This window comes from Diaporthe amygdali, assembly GCF_026229845.1.
Source record: "Diaporthe amygdali strain CAA958 chromosome Unknown NODE_37_length_474048_cov_65_229390, whole genome shotgun sequence".
NCBI classification, from domain to species: domain Eukaryota; kingdom Fungi; phylum Ascomycota; class Sordariomycetes; order Diaporthales; family Diaporthaceae; genus Diaporthe; species Diaporthe amygdali.
The window spans coordinates 78,103-100,135 of NW_026517057.1; the positions used below are offsets into that span (position 1 = coordinate 78,103).

Genomic DNA, 22,033 nt, shown 5'->3' on the forward strand with positions numbered 1-22,033 from the left:
GCGAATGGCAGGATTCTGGGTGACTGTAGTCACGCTCATGCCCACTTTTTGACAACCAGCTTCGCGAATGCCAGCTCTATGTCCCAGACCGGAATGAAGTCGTTCAGCTTCCACCTGGATTCACCCGTCACGTCATCATATGGCTTAGTGGAGTTCATGAGGCACCTCAGCTCAGTGTACAAGTCGAGCAGCCTGCGGCTCGACGTTGGGTCGTCGTCACACATGCGGATCGTCTGGTCGGATGACCACCCTCGCACCTCCTCGAGCGCCATTGGTGGCTCAATTTCCTTATAAGCCCACTCCTTCGAGACAGCTTCATACTCTTTGTCCGACTTTTTGACCTTGTTGCCCTTCCCCAAGAGCTCATCCGGCCGCTGCGCCGGCCTCTCCCATTGTTTTCCGAAGACGATGGTGATCTTTTGCAATTGCAGGAGAAACCTCGGCAGTGTTCTGAACCACAAGCGCACCTTGGTCGGATTCTCCATGAGAGTTCTGGAGTCGAGCGCCAGGTGGCTTACATCGGTCAGAATGGTGTTGTACCTAAGATAATCGCGCACCTCAGGGCCTGGGTTTCGCTTCTGGAGCATGAGCAGATGCCTTCGGAACCAATGGAACTGAGACTTTGCCACGTAGACAGCATCTTGCCGCATGTACTGGCGCATGAGAAGGTTATCGAACTTATCCCCTTGGGAGTTCTCAGCCCACGTAAATGCGTATTTCTTGTCCTTTTCTGCGACGACCCTTGATTCCTGGCAAACGCTGAAGATGCTGGGCTGCGGGCATATAACGGGTGGATCATTTCCACAGTCATGAGCGTGGTGCCAAGGGAGGACCGCCGGTTCGCACCAGCTTGGCATCGAGAGCTCCCAGATCTCTAAGCGTAACTCGGCTGGAAGCGATTGAAACGATGGCATTGTGAACAGTTGGCAGAACACAATATACCCATGTGCATCTGGGCAGTGGTATTTGTTCTGGCTGAATGCGAGAGACCCTTGTGGCGATATCTTCAAAGCTGAGTTTAGATCTGAAAAATGATCCATCAACCGCTCAGATTTCGCCACACGGAAATTTGGTCTCCTTGCTTTGTTCAACTAGTGGTGTTACGTGAAAGCTCGCCGGATTAGGGTTGACGATCCTGACGCTTGTCCGTTTTGGAAGGCCCTTCCGCGACGGAACGAGAACACAACACATATAGAATGCAAAAAGACTCGCAGAACAGGAGCAGGATGTAGATTGGAACTTCTATTTGGGACTCAAGCTCGCAAAAAGCTCAGATCTTTCCAATTAACATCTAAATCTGGGTGCTGTTTTACGGTCCGAACAGCAACACCACATACCATCGAGTGTCATTGACTGAGCGCCTCACGAAGAGAAAAGTGCCTGAGTAGACTCGCGTATGCATCAATTGGTTCGAATTTGTTTCTGCACAGTAATATTCACTTACGGTAGAAATATCAGCTGCGGTGGTGTTGAAGGCTTTTACCAACTTTTCCTCGTTAGTAGACTGTTCTGGGTATACCGAACCAAACAAGATCATGGTTTCAACAGAGCAATCTCAGGGTATAGTGTCCCTTTTTCGGGCTGCATGTATTCGCGTGGCAGCATGCAGAATCATATGCCTTGAAACTTGCCATGGGGTTCAGGCATCATGAATGATCTATTCAGTATCTCTACGAGGATGCGTTCAACGGCGCGCATGAGCAAAGTTTGAACCCAGTGTATCCACGTCGTCAAGGTGCATAGAATGTCGTATATCCCACAGTCGGAATGAGCCTTGCAAATTACAAATCAAGCAACAGCGCAATCATAACGCCACCTCCATCGAACCTCCAGCCTGGCTGTCCAACGCAGGTGGCAGTCCTAAAGCTGATAAATGCGATCACGACACCAGACTCTTAGCAATTTGTCTTCTACTGAGATTTTGAAAGCACAGCTCCAGAAAAGAACCGAACAAGGAAGAAGTGTTGGGACGAACCACCAACCCCCCAACCTCGTTCCCGGCCAATCTCCCGGCCATGACTGTTCAATTCCCGTACGGCGATCCTGTTAGAAAGAAGCTCAGAGGCGAAGCTATCGGGAAGCGCGCGGTATTGGAACCAAATCATTAGACTTTGTAGGGCTTACCAGGCTCTCAACCCCATTATGTGTAGGCTGCGTACACCAATGACATTGAGTACCACCAGTTCGGCCGTCAATGCGGGTGACGCCGATCGGCAAACACTTGCTGAAACAGGTAGCTGTAACAGTGTCGTCTGATGTCGAGAGTCAGGAACAAGCCCGGAGACCTGCTAGCCGGAGCCAACAGCCGAAAGCTTTCATCCCTTATGGGCAGCCACCGACACCCGTCAGCCTCCGGAATACCTAATCGGAAGACTTGGAGAGTGCATAGTCGACAATTTCCCTCGGCTTATTGTGTTTTGACCGCGGGTTGCCCTTGATGGGAACTTTATTTGGGGAATTCACAGAGCTTGATTGTCACAGCTGCTGGTTTACAAGAAAATTGTGAGGGGGCAGTAATGATTCAGTAGTCGGCCTTCGCGTATTAGGCACCGGGTAAATTTCCCACAATTCTCTTTGATTCATTAAGATCTATCATAAGTATGGGAATATTTTCGAAAATCTCCAACGAGGTCGTCCAATCGTAATTTAGTACACCGCCTCCAGACATTGAGCCCCAGTGAGGTAGCACTCACTCAGCCAAATTTGGTGGCTTTACATCCTTTTCACACAGAAAAAGTACATAGGCAGCTCCCATTACTGCACCATGACGAAATCAACACAAGACTCATACGTCTGCTGAGCATTGGTTCCGAACCAGAACCACTGCAGCACACACTCGCCAGCAACGGCACACTTGGTCGCGGAGAGGTTCGCGGGCATGGTGACACTGAAGGCCGTGTTGTTGGCTGGCAGCTGAGCCAGGCTCTCATCGGCGTAGACGTCGAATGAGATGAGCGGTGCGCCGATGACCGTGTTCGTGGCGGTGTCGACGATACTCGTGTTCATGGGGCCGGCGTGGGGGATGGGAATGGCCGCCGTCATGTCGACGACCTGCCCCGGGGTGAACTGCTGGACTTGCTGCGCGTTGTCTTCGAAGACTGCACCTCTGCAGAGACCCAGATTGCCTGAAAAGAGGATTAGTACATCAGATTTTCTACTGGGCATTTCATGTCTCTACTTACACTCTGTTGATGCGGCTGTCACGTCCTCCAGGGGGATAGTAGGGTCCGAGTTGATAGTATCAACAGCGGTCTGTCCGCAAACAGCCGCCATAGCGGCACCCGCCTGTCTCGCTGGAGGGGAGGTGATGTTCCCGTGAGCAGAGACTGCTGCGACGAAGAGGGAAGCGCTGACGATAGAGGCTTTCATCTTGACGGTGTTGGAATTTCTGTAAGGAATGAATTTGTAAAGAACGACAGGCGATTAGGAAGAAGCGAGTGCCCAGCACTGAATGGTATAGTATAATGCACGTATTATTCAGGAACTTGAAAACTGGTAAGCCGAGACGATCAAGCCTTTGCCTAAGAAGACGGCACTGGACATCCTTTATGGGCTGGGCGATCTAATGCCAAGATACACCACTGGAAAAGGTTTCGGATGGCATGCGAACCTTGGGATGCAGCACAGAGGTCTCCTGGTGTCAGAAAGTTAGGACATCCAATAGGTGCACGTGAGCCTTTCTGCCTGAGTTCAACCCATCATTAACTCGGCGGAGCCGGAGAAAGTGGCACGACAGCCTGACTGGGAAGTCCCCAGGACCTGATGCAGGTCCGGTTTTGAGGCTCTGCGGTGCATCTGAAACTATCCTCATTGGGAGGACAAACCTATGTTGGCGGCTCGGTTGCATACTGCCAAGCTGCCAGGGGGTGGGGGTTGAAACCTCAGACGACTCGCATGCCCAAAAACCAGTCAACAGTGTTAGATCGGCACCCCGGCCATTTCTGAGCCACTCCAAACTACTGCCTGCCTGATCTGAAAAGAGCGAAGGCGGCTAAAGCTTGAGGGGACGCTTGGTTTTGCTTCATTTTTGGATCCGCAGCTTGGCATACCTCATTGGTTTGGTTGTGATTTTCATAGCGCAGCACAGACGTGTTCATAGATCTTCTGCGCGCAGATCATAGTAGCGATCTTTAGTGAGAGTGGGTTCACCTGCCTCCCCATGAACGCATGTCTCTTGCTCCAGCTAATGATTCTGTAACAAAGGACGGACTATTGCACTAACCTTAAGTACGCTCTGGCAAACATCTCACCACCGCATGAGAAAGAAATCAGAAAATGGTGAAGGGATGAACTCAGAGTGTCTCTTTGCCTTATGCCCCAACAAGTCTCCAGCGTAAATGCAACCAGGGGTTGTGAGAGACAGGTAGCTCACAAGTCGCCAAATCTCAGGCGGGCTTGGAAGGGAACAGGAATGCACTAATCGCGTACTATATTCGCTGCAGGCTAAGTATAGCAAGGGACTATTTTGTTCAGAAGCCCTGCCCTCACATACTACTCTTTCTGTCCAAAAGTGAAACTCTGAAGAGACCTCCTGATCTCTTTGATACTGATGGTTTGACTCGGCCATGTTGTGACAGAATCAACCTTAATACATGAGCAGTCACCCTGTAATGTTCTAGTATTCGGTCTGACCGAAGCAGTACCCATTGGCAATGAACCCATTGCCCATGGACAAAGGCACAGGGCGACTGGGAAGAGTCTGAGGAGGAGACTCCAAGTCTATAGCCAAGACAGCTTGAGTTTCGTTCGTTCAAGTCTCTCTATAAGAATTCATCTTTACCGTCAACTTCCTTGAAATGATGACCACCAGCATCAACAAAGTTTCCACAGAGTTTGAAAATAAGCAGTGTAAGAAAAGAAAAAGGCCTACCAAATGACTTCTCTTCGTTTTCGAGTAGGACACATCAATTGTAAACTTGATATCAGGATAGGCAGGTGTGTGGACGGGGCTCGATGATCATTTAGACAGTCTGCGGCCAGCACGGAAAATCGTGAGCCGCGCGCAAAGACAATGACTCGCAGACTGACCAACTCCAGGGTAAAAAGCAGGAGACTCTCATACCATGTGCACAGCACGTACTTGGAAGCCTGAGAGACAAAGTCTCTGAGCAGTAATACGTATTGAATCTAAGAGAAATTAGGCAGTGTGCCACGGGTTACAAAGACTAGGAGTGATCAACACCTGTATCACAAGATCGTATTAGACAGTACAATCTAATCAAAATCTCTTATCAGGCCTGGCATCACCCGTTGAATCGGGAGTCAGTGACCGAGTCAGGGCATCTGGCGAAGATAAACACCCGGGACCAGGATTGGCAAGGGGAAGAATCACCAACGACGAGAAGCGACGGCCACTCTGGTCTACGAAGACAAGCCAGCCTGCCAAAGGCTCGTCACGCTCGTTTTTCCAGTCAAAAAGTGAGGTCGTCCAGACCAGATAACAACATATTGGCACGGGCGCCCGAAAATGTCATCACCACTCATTCTATACGCGATCCCGCCGCGCGAGGGGCACATGCGCCCAGCCCTCCAGATCAGCAGCCACCTCGTCGCGCGCGGGCTGGACGTGACGATACTGGGGGACGCGAGATGGACGCCGGCCATCACCGCGATCGGCGCGCACGCGTCGCCCATCATCGGGCTCTGGGGCGCGATGGAGGACTATAGCAAGTGGGGCGAGATCATCCGCGCGCAGACGGCCGAGGAGCGCCTGCGCATCTCGCTGTCCGATGGCTTTGTGAAGCTGCTCCCCAGCGGGCTCGAGTCGGTCCGGCACGCGTTAGCGGGCATCAGGTCTCGCCTGGGAGGCGGGGATGTGCTGCGGGGCCGGACGGTGGTAGTCTTGTCGGATACGTGCTTCTCGGGGACTCTGCCATTGAAGCTCGGGACGGACTTGCCTCAGGGGTATGAGGGCGTCAACGTCAAGACTGTGGGAATCGGCCTGGTCCCGCGGTTCTGGGCGGCTCCTGAGCGGCCGCCATGGGGAAATGGACTGTCATATGATGTGTCTGCGGAGGGTATCTCTCGCAACCTGGAGGCGCACGCAAATAAGTGGGATCAGACCGCTGAGGACAGGGCGAGATGGGTGCTAGAGGCAATGAACTGCAGCAAGTCGGTCGATGAGCTGTACGAGGAGTACGACAAAAACTCGACGGCAATCAAACGTCCTTTCTGGGATGCTTCCACAGTCTGCCACGACGTGGTCCTCCAGATGGGCTTGCCGAGTTTCGAGTTTCCCGTTCCAAATGAGCCAGTGCATCTGAAATTTGCTGGCTCGCTGCCCCCAAAACCGATCCCTTCGGATTTGATTTACCCCGACTGGTACTCTGAATTATTGGAGAACAGCTCGAGCAAAGCTGCCTCCAAATCAGGTCGGAAGCGCATCGTTTTTGTGGCTCAAGGCACAGAGGTATTGGATCACAGAGACCTACTGGTACCATGCATCAAGGGCCTTGCTGGTCGCGAGGACGTATTGGTGGTTGCGGTGCTTTGTCAAAAGGGGGTGACCATCGATCAACACCTGAGCCTCTTCGAGGGCGGCGTTCTGCCTCACAACGCCCGGGTGATCGACTATTTCCCTTACGATGCAATCCTCCCACATGCCGACGTCTTTGCCTCAAATTCTGGGTATGGAGGGTTGACCCACGCGGTAGCTCAGTCTGTCCCGGTGGTACAGGCAGGGAATGTTTTTGACAAGCCGGATATTGGTCGGAGAGTCGAGTACTCCGGGCTGGGTGTGTTCCTCCCAAGCTCACCTCCGACTCCAGAAGTCGTAGCTGCAGCTGTGGACGAGGTCTTGTCCCAAGACAAGTACAAGAAACGAGCCTTGAGTTTGCAGGCCGAGTCTCTCAAATATGAACCCCTCAAAATTATAGAGAACGAGATCAGAGCCTTATCTTAAGTCGGGCTAATATTATTCATAAAGGTGCAAAAGATTTCGAATGGTGTCTTTGACGAGCCTGAACTTTGTCAGCTACGATCGTGTCAAGGGCGGAACTGTACCTGACTTTTCAGACACCACAGTCCAAAATAAATCTCTGTCATTCGTGTCAATCTGTGTCTCATCCATTCTTCAGGAAACGCAAGTAGGGCTTCCTCGCTTCAAGCGATATGAGTGTATTCGAAATGGATCGTCCACGGCTCGGAGGTTCACAGTCCTTTTCCTGATCACGCTTCTCTGTTGTAACATTCTTTGTCCCTGAGGTCCGATCGTGTCATCAGGCGTTACCAGCTAGACCAAGGCATGGCAATAATCTGGTATATTCTCCAAGGCCTTTGGTCTGACACGGAAGAACAAACAGGGGCGCCTCGCTCCCGTGCCATATATCACGCCAGCTAATCCTCTGCTGGGAGCAACCTAGAGCACGCTTGCAACATTGCTTGCCGGACGGTTTGGCTTTTGACATGATTCATGCACAGACCCTCATCACAGGGCGTCTAGCTCAAATGGTAGAGCGCGCGCTTAGCATCAATCTTCTCTTCCAAAGAGTAGTTCTTCATGCGCGAGGTACACGGTTCGATCCCGTGGTCGTCCATTTTGGTGGTTCCGGGCAATGAGACTCGATGAACACTGGTGTAGTGTTGCATTTTTGCCCGTCCTGGGCCCGATGAATGTCCCTATTGCCATAGATAGGCTTCAGCTCAATCATCATTGTTACTGCTGCTTGGTCGAATTCGCCGAGGCCAGCAGCCCGAGTCGTGAGGGTGTGACGGCGCTAGACTGAGAGAACAGCGCGGGTCAAAACTCTCGGTGGCCCAGTTTGCCCCACAGGCCGGTCTCATCCGGACGCCCGACTCAACACCGCAGCAATCTGACGGGGCTTTCTTGCCCGGCGCTCAGAATACGGAAGCAACACGAGCGACCCGCAGAAGTGAATCCGGATTGTTTGAACTATCCCGGTACATACGGTTCGCCCCCGCGACAACCAGGGCCGGAGATGGGGCCTCCTTGGCAGAGGCACGCGGGCCTGACCGCCGTGTTGAAACGTCTTGGTCGTCGATGAAACAACTTCGCTTACCTCCAAGCTGGCGTACTGGATAAGTGTAGACGCCAACGGCAGACTTGAGCTGGTCAAGTATTCTTTTGAACAATTCTCAATTGTTGTCTTGTTTCCTCAGCAGCGCGTACAAAGATTTGAAGTCGAATCTGACAGCTGTCATGCGCCTCCCCCTACTCCTGTCTTTCTTAGCGGTCGTTGATGGTTTGAAGGATGACTTCTCGAGCACACATCTCGTCGGTTCTTGCGCGTGGAGCCCGCTGCTGATATTGGACGAGGACATCTCCTGCCGCCCTGGTTCAGTTTCCATACACTCGGGGCTCGGCACGGACAGACTGCCCCGGCATCGCGCGGAGTCGCCGGCAAGTTCGAACGAGACAGGTTGGGAGGGACCTAAGCACTGCGTGAGAGAGTATTGCGTTTATTCGAATCGGAAATTCGCAGGAGGGATCACAGTGATCACCACAGCCGACAATGCTAAGCGGATAGCTAAGATCCCCGAGGTCACGACGGTCAGAAGTGGACCGGCGCCCTTTTTTGCTACTGAGGTGCCGGGGAAGGGGACCGGACTGGTCGCAAACCGTACGATCAGGCGTGGAGAGATGATAATGACCTGGCAGCCGACTTTTGTGATCCATCGTCGCTTGCCAGACGACTTGACTCAAGAAGAGCAGTATCGCTTACTAGACGCCGCGCTGCTGAAGCTGCCAGCACAGCGGAGACGGGCCTTTTCGAGACAAATGGGCCAATTTGGCGGGCATCGCGTCAGCGACATCCTGTTAACAAATGCATTCCAGATGGATGTTGGTGGAGAGGGCGGGGGAGAGGAGGGACATCACCTTTCAAATTTTCCAGATGTGAGCCTGTACAACCACGAGTGTCGGCCAAACACAGCCTTCTATATCGACGACCACCTGACCCACCATACTCATGCTGTTCGAGATATCAAGGTCGGTGAAGAGCTCACTTTGACCTACATGAACCCATTCGAGACTTTCGCGGCGAGGCAGGCGCACATCCAGCAGTCGTGGGGCTTCAAGTGCACGTGTCCGCACTGCACGATGGCAGAGGACAAGATTCGGGAGTCGGACGCGCGGCTGTACGAGATCGACGAGATAGAGGCGGAGCTGGGCAACTTTGCGAGCAAGATGGTGTCGGTCAAGATGGTGGAGCGGCTGCTTGAGACTTACGAGCTGGAGAGGTTGGATGCTAAAGTCCACGGCGCGTATGTGCTTGCGGCATTGAATTACAACTTGTTTGGCGACGCAAAAAATGCGAAGAAGTATGCGAAGTTGGCGGTCGAGACGGGAATCGTCGAGTTCGGGCCTGATGCAGACGACGTCGCGGCGATGAGGGAGTTGGCGCGAGACCCGAAGGGCCATTTCACCTGGAGGAAGCGAGTTTGAGACTCGAGAGAGGGCTCAGAAGCATATCTAAACAAGGGAGTCTTGTAGAGGATACGTTCCAAATTCGCGAGGGATGAGATGGAAGAGATTGAGGTGAAAGTTTGGGCAAGCCGTCCAAAGGCAGGGATGGGAGGAGACAGCCAGAAAGCCTGTGTGCAGTTTTGGAAGGCACTCACTCCCACAACCTCAACCCACCGCAACACGATGTCAGAACCACATGGGAAGGACAACTACTTGGTTACTTCCCTCGATCACGACGATAACTGACAGTTGTTGAGCTGGCATATGGATTGGCCAGTCACTTGCTGGAGAATGTAGCGCAGTGAGGTGAACTTCTCTCTCCAGCATCATGACTCTCGACGGTACTCTCAACATCGCCCTCAAAAGTGTCGCTTCTCTCAAAAGTGGCTGGTGGAAATTCGCGCTGAAGTGTCAAACATCTGTATCAATTCGCCGGCTATGCTAGACAACAGACAAATGGAAATGCAAGATCGCTCGCTGTGGTATCCCGGCATAAAAAAAAAACATTCGTACAGTCGTCATGCCCGCCAGCAGTGCGGCTCCTCAAGAGTCCGTCTTGGTCGGTGTATTTTCCCCCCTTTTCCATGCCCCAAATTCACCCCAGATTTTTATGACCCCCGAACTTTTTTGTCGTATTCGTGCCCATCCAGAGGCGTTGACTCATCTCGTCCAGTCCATACCCCTCCACCCTCCCCTGCAGTCGCGTCCTGCCCGACCAGCACAGCTCCTGCTCCTCGCACCTCCTCCTCTTGCTCGCAGCTCTGTCTCGGAGAACTCGCTCTCGTAGTCGCTGTCGCGCACGCGCCCGATGTCCTTGACGCGGAGAACCGTCCTCGCGATGTACCTCCGGCGCTGCCTCCTCAGGGGCCGGCCGCGGGTCATCGAGTCGGATCTTCTCACTGTGGCTGGAACCGTCCTGGGCGTGACAAAGGCCTCGGAGCTGCAGTCATCGGCCTGGTCCTCCTCAACGTCGTCCGCCCACCTGCCCGTCGTCTCCCACTCCTGCTCGTCTTCAGCATCCACATCTACAACCTCGACGTGTAGTGGTGCTCCGTAGCTTGCGTTCATGTCCTCCGGGGACGACGGGATGTGGTGCAACTTCCTCTGCTGCTGGACGTAGGCCTGCGAGTTGCTGCTCAGCATGGCTGGGAAAGATAGCAGCATCTGCAAGAAGATGGCGACGTTGACGATGATGAGCGCCAACCCCGCGAAGGTGACACACACTGCGATGAAGCTCGACATGGTGGGGACACTAGGGGAGAGACACCGCTGGTGGGGGTTCTTCTTTTGTAGTAATATTTCAATCGTCGAGCTAGGAAGCCAAGGGAGAAGAAGGATCCTGCCCTTTCTAGTGATGGTAAAAGCAAGCACACTATATTGAATTCGCGATTAAGAATTCAGAAGCGTGGTACAATGCATAGAAGGATCATCGCTGGGGCGATGCAGAAACAGAAAGAGGAGAGCCAAGCCTCTCCTCGGCTTCGAGGAAATCATGACATTGATATACAAAACACATTCCACACGAGCCATGCCCAGGCCCAGTATCTCTGTGACTCCTCTCAAGTCACTGACTGGAATGGCACGTCGTCGAAGGGCGACCAGGGTACGGAGGCTGGGCCCCCACAGCAGAAGGCGAAAAGACCCTTCACCGCAACAACCCAATCCAAAAACTCGACGGGGCCCCTCGTCGGGCCCTCCCGCACTCGATTCCATTGGGCCACACGTCTGCGATGACATGGCGCCATGCCGGATGGAGCCATGGGATCCTCAGGGGGGCCCGCTCACTCTGTACGGCATCACGCCCATATCTCTCGCGCTGAGTGCTGCTGCCCGTCGTGGCTCCAATGCTGACCGCGCGAGTGGGTTCGCGGTGCAGCTCCTCGCGGCCGTCTGCAGTCTCTCTCGAGGGCTGACCACGAGACCTTGGCCTCTTGCTGGCCCCTGCTCAGACGTCTCTCCTCTTTTTGTGACCTCAGGAGTGCAGGATCGCGGATGGGGCGGTGTGTACTTGCGCGAAGCGAGCGATCTCGTGCATCGGCAGGCTAGAACTTTCCGAGCCATGTCGCCATTGTTCGTGCATTCGGGCGCAGTAGAATCGTTCGCGGGGAGCCGGGGAACGGGCACCAATTCAAACTATCGCGCACGTTGTGACGTTCCAGACCTTTTCTTGCCTGACAGTCGGTGGAAACTTTGGACTGGTGCTCTTCGGGGCTGCATTGGCATGGCTTGCGCTAGGCGCGTCAGCTCGCCCCTGTGGATCTTTTCCGTTGCTGCAATCCGCGTTGTTCCGCGGGTCAGCCGGTCTTTGGACCCAAAACCCCATCTTCTTGCTGTGACAACTATTCTTGCTGTGACAACTGGGATGACAACTTGGTCACGCTAACGCTGGCTCAGGATTGTCATATTTGAGAAGCAGCTTCTCCAATGGAGCGAGGAAGAGGAGGGAGTTGATATTGAGATGGTCGTTCGGTGCCGCGATCAGCGCGGCGGGCAAGGATCAATCCCCCGACTGCATGAACTGACAGCAAGGTATCCAGGCCAAGCACTGCGTTCCATCGTGGACTTAGGCAATTGGAAGGCAGCATGAAGAAATCATGTGAAAGAGAATGAGTTTCTTCAGGACAGAAAGCACTTGTCGGGGATAACTCACATGACTTGGAAAGGGCGCTCTCTTCTCGACCAATTCTGACAATGCAGGACCTACGAAACCCAATTCCCAGCTTGGGCAGCAGTCGCGCATAGCATGGATTTAAGATAGGAAAGTAAGAATGACCTGACTGTGGGTTTCAATTTCAATGAACAGGCCACTTACCTCTGAGTTTTTTCTGACTTGCTCGGAAGGCCCTTGAGGCACCAGCAACTTGAGGCTCCTGTCGAAGTGAGCAGGCCGTCCAATGGGAATATCTATTCTATCGAAATAGTGACATCCTCATTCCTGATCAGTCAGAAGGAGCTTCGGATTCAAGCTTCGCTTTGAAGGAAAATACTGTCTCGTACATAGACAGTGGGTCTTGGGAGTATCATCAAGGTCGTATGTGGTTTTGTTTGGCTCAATTTTAGTCTGGCTGGTACAAGAGACAACGAGTGTTTACGTAGGGAAATTCCACTTGCTTTCCATATGTACTTTTCCAAGGCCCAATTATTTGGTTGACTCCTTAATCGTTTGAAGATGTTGGGGCACCAAAGAAGATGTCCGGCATCATTTGAAGTAACCAGGCGGTCGTCCTTCCCCATATGATATCACTCTTCGTGGGTTTGATTGCTCATCATGTCCTTTCAGACCTTCCCTTTAGAAATTACTGATGAATATGACATGGAAATTTGACATGCTTTCATGAGCTCTCCAGGGACACGTGCAACGGAAAAGCCATCCAAGCTTCGATCCCAATGTCATGGCCTAGCCATCGGGAACAAAAGCTCAGATCCTCAAGCTTCAATCGGTTGTTTCTATACATGTGCTGCTTTCCTCTTGATTCATCCAATGCATTAAAGGGTCTCTAGTGAAAACGGCTCTTAAGTACTCGATGCATTCGATCCATTGCCACAGATGAAATCATCTATGTCTGCCTTCGAAGAGAGATAGCCGGCTTACGTCTTAAAAAGTCCTTTGCCTTCTTAGTATCTTGACAGATTGGCTCTTTTTCTGTTGACTGCTCTCTAAATGTAAATTCCCTGGTTAAGAATGGCTACGGAATTTGTATTGGGTATCTTTCACCAGATGGAAAGATGTTGCTGGTAACGGTAAGTTCTATCGTCATTCCCAAAAATGAAGAGGAAAAAAGACAGATGAATACAAAAATGAGAGGGGGAAGAACAGACGGGCTCACACTTGAGCATTTTTACAATGCCAACGCAAGGATTGTATCTCGTTTAGCCTTCAACATTGGGATTGTAATCCGAGCGATGAACGAAAGGTCTGTCGTTGTTACGAGGACGAGTTTCTGGGGAAATTGAGTCCCCAGAGGAAGTTTCCTGATAAGCCTAGTTGTTGAAATTTGCTGATGAGGAACTTTACTTTCCTCACCCCAAGAACACACCTCGTGGGCTGTGTTGCTCTGCCAGCGACCTCTGACCTTCAAAAGCTTTGCTTGCAGCTCTCATCTTTGTTCCCAAATTTTGATCAGTCTTGATTGTGGCATCTCATAGCCTGAGGTCTTGCTGCAAGATCGACCAGCGACATCTGTTCCATACAACATTGATTCAAAGAACAGGTCTGTCGGATTTACCTTCGCAAGTCCAAAGGCACCTCTTGTTGTCTCAACAACCCGCGCCTGAATAACATCTTGGGACTTGAACACCTTCAATCAACCTCGTGCAGTAACCACACAGACCAAGTCCCGATTGAGGAATGCAACAAACAGAGAAAATGGTGACCGACAAAGTGACCTTCCGCATCTCCGGTATGCCCGACTTCTGGGCCGAAGCGACCAAGGACGTTATCACCACGAACACGACCTTACTCGACGTGTTCAAAATCGACGCAAGCGGCGGGGTCATGCTCTATGGCTGGTCCCCAAAGATCATTGATTTCTGGATGAAGATTCTAAACTACGAGGATATCGAATTGCAGGAGATCTTTGACGAGTTCGAGGCCGAGGTGAAGGACATTTGGTCCATCGCAAGCTTCCACGAGAAGTTTATTCGACGCGCGCAGCTGGCTTGCGACTGTCATGAGGAACATAAACCTAAGTTTCCTACTGTGACGTTGCGACAGTGGTTCCGTCGCTGGTGGGAAGAGAACGACGAGAGTTTCCGGTCAAACACTGCTTCGGCACTGACCAGTCTCGTAATACCTGCATTCTACATCGGTGATGCGCGGGCATTTATGTCAATTACTCATAGCTGCTTCCTCCACACCAACAACCAGCAGGCCTCACTCCAGAACGCAAGGATGCCAGTGGCTTCTGACGAAGGTGGACGGGACGAAATCGATACCCATCACCCACTGCTTGGTACGTCCCCATGGCTTTCTCTTATGACGCCCTCCTATATGATCAACCATCTGTGCGATGTCGTGTTGAACAGGAGGATCTCTCGCGCCACGTCCGAAACCTGCCCAGCCATATGCACAGGTAGATACTAACCCAAATCCACAGGCAAGCTCGCGGCAGCGCGAGCAAATATGATCAACAAGATCGAGGACGCACTGCCCTATGACGAGGAGAGAGACGGGCTCCCCCGCGGCCGGGGCTTCAAATCGACAGTGTGCGAGGACCCCGACTGCTGCCCGATGTTGAAGTCAGCCGCGTACTACAAAGCGCTGAAGGCGACTGGATGCTGGCCAGTCGGCCCAGTGATGAAAAACCACTCCATCCACCAGGTTCTGACCATGCTCGCCAACAATTTCGACTATGTCAACTACGACAACATGCAGGACATGCCGGACCGCGCGGCTGCCCGTGCCAGGATGCCGGCCGATCGAGAGGGCCAGAGTCAGAAACGGTGCAAAGTCTGCGTCGACGCTGCCGTCAAGGCCTCCTTCGACAAGAAGGTCAGGAGCCTCATCAGGACGCTGCTGGACGAGAAGAAGACCACGGTCACGGTCGTGCGAGGGGGAAGACCCGTCGCTGTGCAGGTGGACGACTCTTTCGCCGGCTTATGTCTTGATTGCCTGACCAAGACCAAATTCGGCAGCGAGGATGCCGACTATTGGAATCATTGCCTGGATTTTGAATTCGACCACGGCTGCACTGTCCCACACGGTCAACCAACGTGGTACTTCTCGTACCTGGGCCGCGCTGAGGACATGAAGTGGTACACGAAAGAGAAGGCGAAGCGGCAGGCACAGCGACGTGCAGGTCGTTGAGAGCGGGGTGCAGAACGCTTTCTCGGAGTGAGCAGAATCTACAGAGCGTACATGTTTCGGAGGGACCGAGAGGTTTGCACCGGGAGGGTTTCAGCTGTGGTTGGACTTGGGCCAGACATCAAGGACAACGCCAAAACAACTATGTATCAACATGAATCACTGCAGGAATTGTGCAAGACGGTATGGAAGCCGTTCGGACTCTGAGGCCGCAGCTCGACTGATAGATTCCAGAGCGAGCTAGAGTGACGATTGATGGTCGTCAGATGGAGCTATATGTCCATGAAAACCCTTTGATCAGAACCTTTGCGAACCGTCCCTTGCCGCAACCCATATGAAAGCCCTCAGAAACGCCTTTTAGTGAATTTGTCGTGTTGTTGGTCCCCCACGAGCCGTGTCCATTTATCGGACAATGGCGTCGAAGCGCTGCTTGAACCACTTGATGGTGTCGTCGCGGGTGATGCGGTGGGAAGCACCGATTCTGCCCTTGGCGCGACGGCGGCGGACGACACGCTCACCAGGGCGGGTCATGCAGCAGTAGAAGTCCATGCCGTAGATACCGATACCGGGGTCGTACTTGATTCCGAGATCGATGTGCTCGCTGATACCGAAGCCGAAGTTGCCGGTCTCGCTGAAGTTGCGCTTGCGCAGCTCGTACTCCTTGACCTTGAGGCCACGCTCGAGAATCTCCTCGGCCTTGGGGCCACGGACGGTAACGTGGACGGAGATCTTTTCGTTACGACGGATACCGAAGGTACGGACGGTGTAACGGGCCTTGCCTGGAGGGGGATTTGTTAGGTTGAGGATTCAGAGGGTCATAATCCGTTGCGACCGCATAATTGAGTGTAACGTACTGTAGACTGGGGTTTGACCAGACAGCTGCTCAAGCACCTTGGCGGCACGGGTCAGTCTGTCACCAGACTCGCCGACAGAGATGTTGAGGACGAGCTTCTGGATGCGGAGCTCCCGCATGGGGTTTTGGGCCTTCTCAGACTGCAGTCATGGTGGTTAGCGATTGAGCGCCTCGATTGAGCACCAAAGTATCGTATTTACCATTTTGGCTGGTTGTCGTCGGCGATCCTGATGAAAGGGATTGACGAAAAGGCGATGGGTTGATGCTGTCGGTTAGTACGAAGAAAGTTCAAAATGCGAAAAAGATGGAGTAAATGAGAAAAGTCCACAAAGTGTGCGGTGGAGCCCTCGAGAGGTGAAGCTAGTCTAAAGATGGACTAGCCGCTTTGGCGGTCGAGTGGTCCGAGCTTGCTGGCAGCCTTTCTTGCCTGGCAGGCACTCAGCCGCGTCAAATTCGACTTGGGAGGCATCAACACGTCGTCTGCTGGACTTGGAAGCTTTGACAGGAAGCTCTTCGAGACCGCGACACACGAAGTCATCCCACTGACTTCGGCTGCCACATACCAATTTTTGAGAACCAGAAGAAGCTACTCTGTAGCATCTTGTCGCAAAGATGGCGACCAACAAGCAGGGCAAGATGGTGAGTCCAGACCTCCCAATCATCCACATTTGTATCTCGAGGTTGACATCAACAGGCTAACACGGAGTGATATCGCAGGCCGGTTACGTATGTACACCCACTCAACATCCCCACTATCGATGCGATTATGCGACCTACCTTTTCCAATGTGCGATGCAGACGCTGATGCCCGCCTTGTAGATCAACTACCGGATGCGAGTCACTCTGAACGATGGCCGCCAAATGACCGGGCAGATGCTGGCCTTTGACAAGGTACGATATCAAGATGGTGTCCTATGTTATGGTTCCTTGCTGATGATGTCTTCACAGCACATGAACGTCGTCCTCGCCGACACCGAAGAGTTCCGACGCATCAAGAAGCAGAGCAAGCCTGCAGCTCCCGGCTCGGCCCCAGGCGCGGCGCAAGCTGTTGTGCAAGAGGAGAAGCGAACACTCGGTCTGACCATCGTGCGCGGAGCTCACATTGTCTCCTTGTCTGTCGAATCGCCACCACCCGCCGACCCCAGCACACGGCTGGGCAAGTCCACGACAGGCGGAATCTCTTCGACCTTGCAGTCAGGACCTGGTGTCGCACGACCAGCTGGACGAGGAGCCGCCCCTCCGGTTTCTCTTGCCGTATGTATCACCGGCCCTGGAGGATGTTTTGCAAGTGCTGACAGTATCATAGGGTCCTGCTCCTGGTGTTGGAGGAGGTGTGCCGCCACCACCCTTCGGTGGTTTCCCAGGCGCTCCCCCTGGATTCGCTGGACGTGGAGGCCGTAAGTACAACACTGATCCGCACGCCCTCACAGAGATTTGCTAACCATCACACTAGCTGGCGCACCTCCAGGCTTCCCTGGCCCCCCTGGTGGCTTCCCACCTGCTGGTTTCCCCGGTGCTCCAGGTGGTCAGTTCCCTCCTGGCTTCCCTGGCGCTCCTGGCAGCCAAGCTCCGCCTGGCTTCAACCCTCCTCCCCGACGATAATCACGATAATACCCCCCGAAAAAAAGTCTACCGCTCCGCGCTTCACGGGGCTTAAATTGAGGAAATATCAGGGCGTTCCAGAGATCTTCCCAAAAATTGCAAGCCGGGGCTCGGCAGCTCTCTGTACCATAGCATGAATGGATACCAATGCATTGCTGGATGGAACAAGTCGATGAATGAAGAGACCTCAAAACCTTTGCCGCTTTGACATGAGTGACCACTGTCCTTGCGCGCCTCTGATATGAAAATCCTTTTGTCCTTTCTCCGGAGACTGAAAGGATACATACACGTGATGCCCGAGAAAGCAACGTCGAAAGCAGGGGTGATGCTGAGGGAAGCTCCAATTGGAATTGCAGAGGAGCTGATTTGGTTGACTGCCCGCCAAGACCCTGCAGCAAGCACCCAGCATCAGCATGCAGGTGCTCCAATTGCTCCAATCCCGGCAATCGCCCCGATAGCGCGCCCGCCAAATTTCCAATCCAACATCATTTTCGCAGACAAGCTTGGCTGACAATCCCATCTCTCAACACCACCACCTCCGTCAAATCGCCGCTGCTGCCACCGGGCTCGTTCGACAGCATCACCCACACCGTCAAGATGGCCGCCTTCATAAAAGCGATCAATGCGAAGATTCGCTCCAACAAGTACACCGACTACATCTGCTCAACACGTACGTGAGGCGAAAGAGGTTTCTCTTGTTCCCAACCCTTCGGATGCCGTCATCGGACAATCCCCCGGTATCTCCGGATGACTCCCAACACTCTCCGCGTCGTGATCTTTCGGGGCGTGAGTGGAATGGCTTGTATTAGAAGAATGCGGGAAAGAAGCAATGCGCTTGTGGCATGTGAGAAAAGAGTCTTGCTGCCCTCAGCGATGGAAAGCGAAGCCCGTCGCTGCGGACGCAGTTGAGGCCGCGATCTTTGCTTGCAATGCCCGGAGTTGCGGGCGGGGAACGGATTCATTTCATCTTAGACAGCTACGTCCTGAAGACCTTACTGACTGATATGCCTACGATGTGCAGATTTCTGGGGCCCGGTGTCGAACTTTGGTATCCCCGTCGCCGCTGTGATGGACACACAGAAGAGCCCTGAGCTGTATGTTCTTAACTCCCAGATCCCACTTCTAGTCTTTCTCAGGCAGGCCGGTATCCTCTACGCAAGAGAATAAGTCCCGCTGACAATGTTATCCACAGCATTTCTGGCCCCATGACCTTCGCCCTCGTCGTCTACTCCGCGACCTTCATGCGGTACTCCCTGGCCGTCTCCCCTAAGAACTACCTCCTCTTTGGTTGCCACTTCATCAACGAGGGCTCCCAGCTGACGCAGGCCTACCGTTTCCTGGACTGGCACAAGTGGGGTGGCCGGGAGAAGGCCATCTCATCGGGCGAGCTGGTCCTGGAGACGGCGAAGGAGGGCATCAAGGAGGGCGCCCAGAAGGTTGAGGCCGCCGTCGGCAAGTAGAGGGCCGCGTCAGATCGAAATGAGAAGTTGGTGCAGTGATAGAGAGTGGCTCTCAAGAAACCCCGGGGCGGACAATTTACAACCAGTCAAGCTTGACGGAGGAAGGAACCTGCCATGACGCAGTGCAGACGGCAGGAATTGGTGGATGGGAAACGGAGAAACTTTAGAGAAGAAGGCGTCCTTGGTACAGGATCATGGCATGCGCCTATATGAAGGCACACACACGCTTTTGGAGGCGAACGGGCAGGGTGGAGTTGGAGTGTAGGACCACTGCAACGGTGCTTTTAGATATCGTCGAACATATCACAAGAGCATGCAAGCAATTCCACAGCACACAGTCCGTGCGTTTTTCCCTGGGCGGAACCTCGAGCGGTGGAATCCTCGGCCGCTCGGCCACTTGGCGTTGTTTGCTGCTTGATATTGTTCAAACCGGCGTAACGTCTTGGCTGGATCATCAGAGCGCCTTGTGGCTCTCCTACCTCTTTTGGACCCCCCCGCCCATGTCTCATCACTTTTAGGAAAATCGTAGATCACATCACTCAAGATCCGCGCATGCGTGGACCACTGGGCTGTGCGTGTGTGTGCGTGGCCGGGTTCGGGTCCCGAATGCATGATATACTCTTGGCCCGCGGGTCGATCGATTCGGTCAGCCAGACCGACCACACAAGCCCCATCTGCAAGCCCAGCCAGACAGCACATTAGAGCAAGCAGCCAAAAGCGCATCTTTGCCCAGCCAGCAGCCCGTCGCGGCAGTATGCAAGCCATCCCAAGATTTGTATTTCTTACTTTTTCTCAGCCGCCCGGCCGATGGGATGACTTCCTGAAGCAGACGCGGTGCATCCTCAGCCCTCCGTACCCTCCTTCGCATAAATGCCATGAACTAGATGCATACCCTTTGCCTTTCCCGCGTACCGGGATTCACGGACCGTGCCGTTGCGAGAAAGGCAAGGAGTTGTCCAAGAGTGGGAGGGGCATGTTTGACTGGCTGCTTAATCTGGTCTCGGGGATATAGTTGACACACACTCGCACAGCGAAGCCAGCCCCGGAGCCGGGGCGTTTACAGAGATAAGAAGAGTCATGGCCGAGGGGGAGAAGACGTATGTTCAAGGATCTTCAAGGGGATGTGGGCTCCATATGGTGTTTAGAAACGGTCCCCGTTGTTCGAGTTTCACCGAAATAAAAAAAAATCTTTGTATGGTCCGGGGGATAAGAATGAGTCTAGGCCATGGTGGTGGACATGTCAGACGTGATGCAAGGCTTGACCTGATGATGCGAAAAAATTGACAAATTCGGCCTTCCCATGGAAAAGCCGAGGACAGGCGGAGAACACCTCATTGCATCGCCCGGTTGAGCGGGCTGTTACCCATCCATCGCCTCATCAGCCTTACCCGCTCGTCCGTTGCTGCTGCCGAGGTCGGCCGGAGTGAGTAAATATTGTGAGCTGGGGGCTGGAGGAGGAGGAGGAGGAGAAGGGAAAAAAAAGAGGGAATAGAGATAGAGAGCAAAAACAAAGATCCACGAACAGGAATGACACACATCCACGCGCGCCAATCCTGAATCATCGTTAGACCATCGTGCTGTACTTCCCTCCATGGCTGCTCGGGTCATGCTCATCCAGATCGGGGGTCGGACGACGCCAGCACCCAAGAAACGAGGCGAGCAAGGGTGACAAAATGCCGCGTTTCTGGCCGCTGCCCGTTGGCTGTTCCCGCGAAGCGACTCGACTCCAATGCGGTACCATAATAGAACCAGAGATAGTCATTTTGTGTTTTAACCGTCTGACGAAACGATTCTAGAGCCAAGCTTGCGGTAGTTCGAAGTCAGGGGTTGAGCTTGTATCAGGACACGGCAGCCAAGAGGTTGACAAGCAGAAGAAGCTGCAGACCGCCATGTTTGGCGTTGCACTGTCTAAATATCTATCTGTGCGAGGGATGTGTTACTTTGGTTTTTATGGAACTCATGCGTGGTGTCTCTTTCCGGACAATAAGCTGCAGCATCTTGGTGATGGAGCTGTGTGTGACGTGAGGTTATACGGTACGAAGCAGCAGGTACCACAGTAGACTATGATGGCCATCGCTTTGGAAGAACGGGGACGGTGAGAGGGATGCATTCTATGTAATGCATCTACCCCTCGGTAAGCTCAGACTGACTACCAAGCCGCTGTGGTTGGACGAAGCTCTCGCCTGTCTTGAGCTCGTTTCCGCTTCTGGCAAGGAGCAGCAGGTCTCGGACATGGTAGCAAGCTTCGCTGGCCCAGCGACCAGTGGGGTTCCACCGCCCGCGTTGAGTCAAAAAAAGAAAGAGCTGGTTGCAGCTTGCTGGAGCACATGTCAACACCCAAGGTGGGGGTCTGATGGAGCTTCCTTGCAGCAGCATCGCCCTCTGTGATGTCCAGGCACTAGGGTCGAGGGCAGAGCCAGCGCGAGTCGACGTGGGCTCCGGAACAATTCCAGTTCGACGAGGCCGTTTCGATCCATCAGGGTCTCACAGCCAAGAGCTGCAGGTTGAGACTCGAGCAGCGGTACCGCGTAATGGAGATGCACGAGGGAGCTTGGCGGTGGAGGGATCAAGGGCGGATAAGCTCAAGCCTCAGAAGGGAAACAACAGCTTCACGTCCATGGGTTGGCAGCCGGGGCAGATTTGTGCTCGGGAGATCTTCGCAGGATGGGGGATATATCTCATCCCATCTATTTTTGACTACTGTGCCTCGAACGTGCTGGGTTGAGATGGAGCCTGTCTGCGGCAATTGGCATTCTCCTCCTTCTGAGCAACAGCCAGCCAGCCTCAAGGGTTCTCGAATTGTGGGAGCTTGTGAGCACGTAGGCCAAACAGAGGGCCAGCCGGGGTTTGGACACCCAGGGTCAGGAACGTTGAAGGATTCAAGTTTGACA

At 53.4% G+C, this 22,033-nt stretch overlaps 9 protein-coding genes across 9 annotated transcripts; 5 read left to right on the forward strand and 4 right to left on the reverse strand.

The window, feature by feature from the left end:
- Positions 1-35: 35 nt before the first annotated feature.
- Positions 36-914, reverse strand: J7T55_002048 (uncharacterized protein; the record flags this gene model as incomplete). The annotated part of the gene is made up of 1 exon (XM_053133419.1): positions 36-914. One exon carries the CDS (start codon positions 912-914, stop codon positions 36-38), a length of 879 nt encoding a protein of 292 aa, XP_052988607.1.
- Positions 915-2,754: 1,840 nt separating this feature from the next.
- On the reverse strand, positions 2,755-3,369 carry J7T55_002049 (uncharacterized protein; the record flags this gene model as incomplete). Its single annotated transcript, XM_053133420.1, has 2 exons — positions 2,755-3,125; positions 3,183-3,369. The coding sequence occupies 2 exons, from the start codon at positions 3,367-3,369 to the stop codon at positions 2,755-2,757; spliced, it is 558 nt and encodes a 185-aa protein (XP_052988608.1).
- Positions 3,370-5,467: 2,098 nt separating this feature from the next.
- J7T55_002050 (uncharacterized protein) lies at positions 5,468-6,901 on the forward strand (the record flags this gene model as incomplete). The annotated part of the gene is made up of 1 exon (XM_053133421.1): positions 5,468-6,901. One exon carries the CDS (start codon positions 5,468-5,470, stop codon positions 6,899-6,901), a length of 1,434 nt encoding a protein of 477 aa, XP_052988609.1.
- Positions 6,902-8,158: 1,257 nt separating this feature from the next.
- J7T55_002051 (uncharacterized protein) lies at positions 8,159-9,403 on the forward strand (the record flags this gene model as incomplete). The annotated part of the gene is made up of 1 exon (XM_053133422.1): positions 8,159-9,403. One exon carries the CDS (start codon positions 8,159-8,161, stop codon positions 9,401-9,403), a length of 1,245 nt encoding a protein of 414 aa, XP_052988610.1.
- Positions 9,404-10,084: 681 nt separating this feature from the next.
- J7T55_002052 (uncharacterized protein) lies at positions 10,085-10,666 on the reverse strand (the record flags this gene model as incomplete). The annotated part of the gene is made up of 1 exon (XM_053133423.1): positions 10,085-10,666. The coding sequence occupies one exon, from the start codon at positions 10,664-10,666 to the stop codon at positions 10,085-10,087; it is 582 nt and encodes a 193-aa protein (XP_052988611.1).
- A 3,124-nt stretch (positions 10,667-13,790) lies between these two features.
- Positions 13,791-15,230, forward strand: J7T55_002053 (uncharacterized protein; the record flags this gene model as incomplete). Its single annotated transcript, XM_053133425.1, has 2 exons — positions 13,791-14,376; positions 14,521-15,230. 2 exons carry the CDS (start codon positions 13,791-13,793, stop codon positions 15,228-15,230), a joined length of 1,296 nt encoding a protein of 431 aa, XP_052988612.1.
- A 399-nt stretch (positions 15,231-15,629) lies between these two features.
- On the reverse strand, positions 15,630-16,283 carry J7T55_002054 (uncharacterized protein; the record flags this gene model as incomplete). Its single annotated transcript, XM_053133426.1, has 3 exons — positions 15,630-16,006; positions 16,082-16,220; positions 16,281-16,283. The coding sequence occupies 3 exons, from the start codon at positions 16,281-16,283 to the stop codon at positions 15,630-15,632; spliced, it is 519 nt and encodes a 172-aa protein (XP_052988613.1).
- A 409-nt stretch (positions 16,284-16,692) lies between these two features.
- J7T55_002055 (uncharacterized protein) lies at positions 16,693-17,737 on the forward strand (the record flags this gene model as incomplete). The annotated part of the gene is made up of 7 exons (XM_053133427.1): positions 16,693-16,719; positions 16,798-16,806; positions 16,900-16,971; positions 17,029-17,192; positions 17,275-17,334; positions 17,387-17,477; positions 17,534-17,737. The coding sequence occupies 7 exons, from the start codon at positions 16,693-16,695 to the stop codon at positions 17,735-17,737; spliced, it is 627 nt and encodes a 208-aa protein (XP_052988614.1).
- Positions 17,738-18,279: 542 nt separating this feature from the next.
- On the forward strand, positions 18,280-19,142 carry J7T55_002056 (uncharacterized protein; the record flags this gene model as incomplete). The annotated part of the gene is made up of 3 exons (XM_053133428.1): positions 18,280-18,352; positions 18,704-18,776; positions 18,875-19,142. 3 exons carry the CDS (start codon positions 18,280-18,282, stop codon positions 19,140-19,142), a joined length of 414 nt encoding a protein of 137 aa, XP_052988615.1.
- Positions 19,143-22,033: the final 2,891 nt, after the last annotated feature.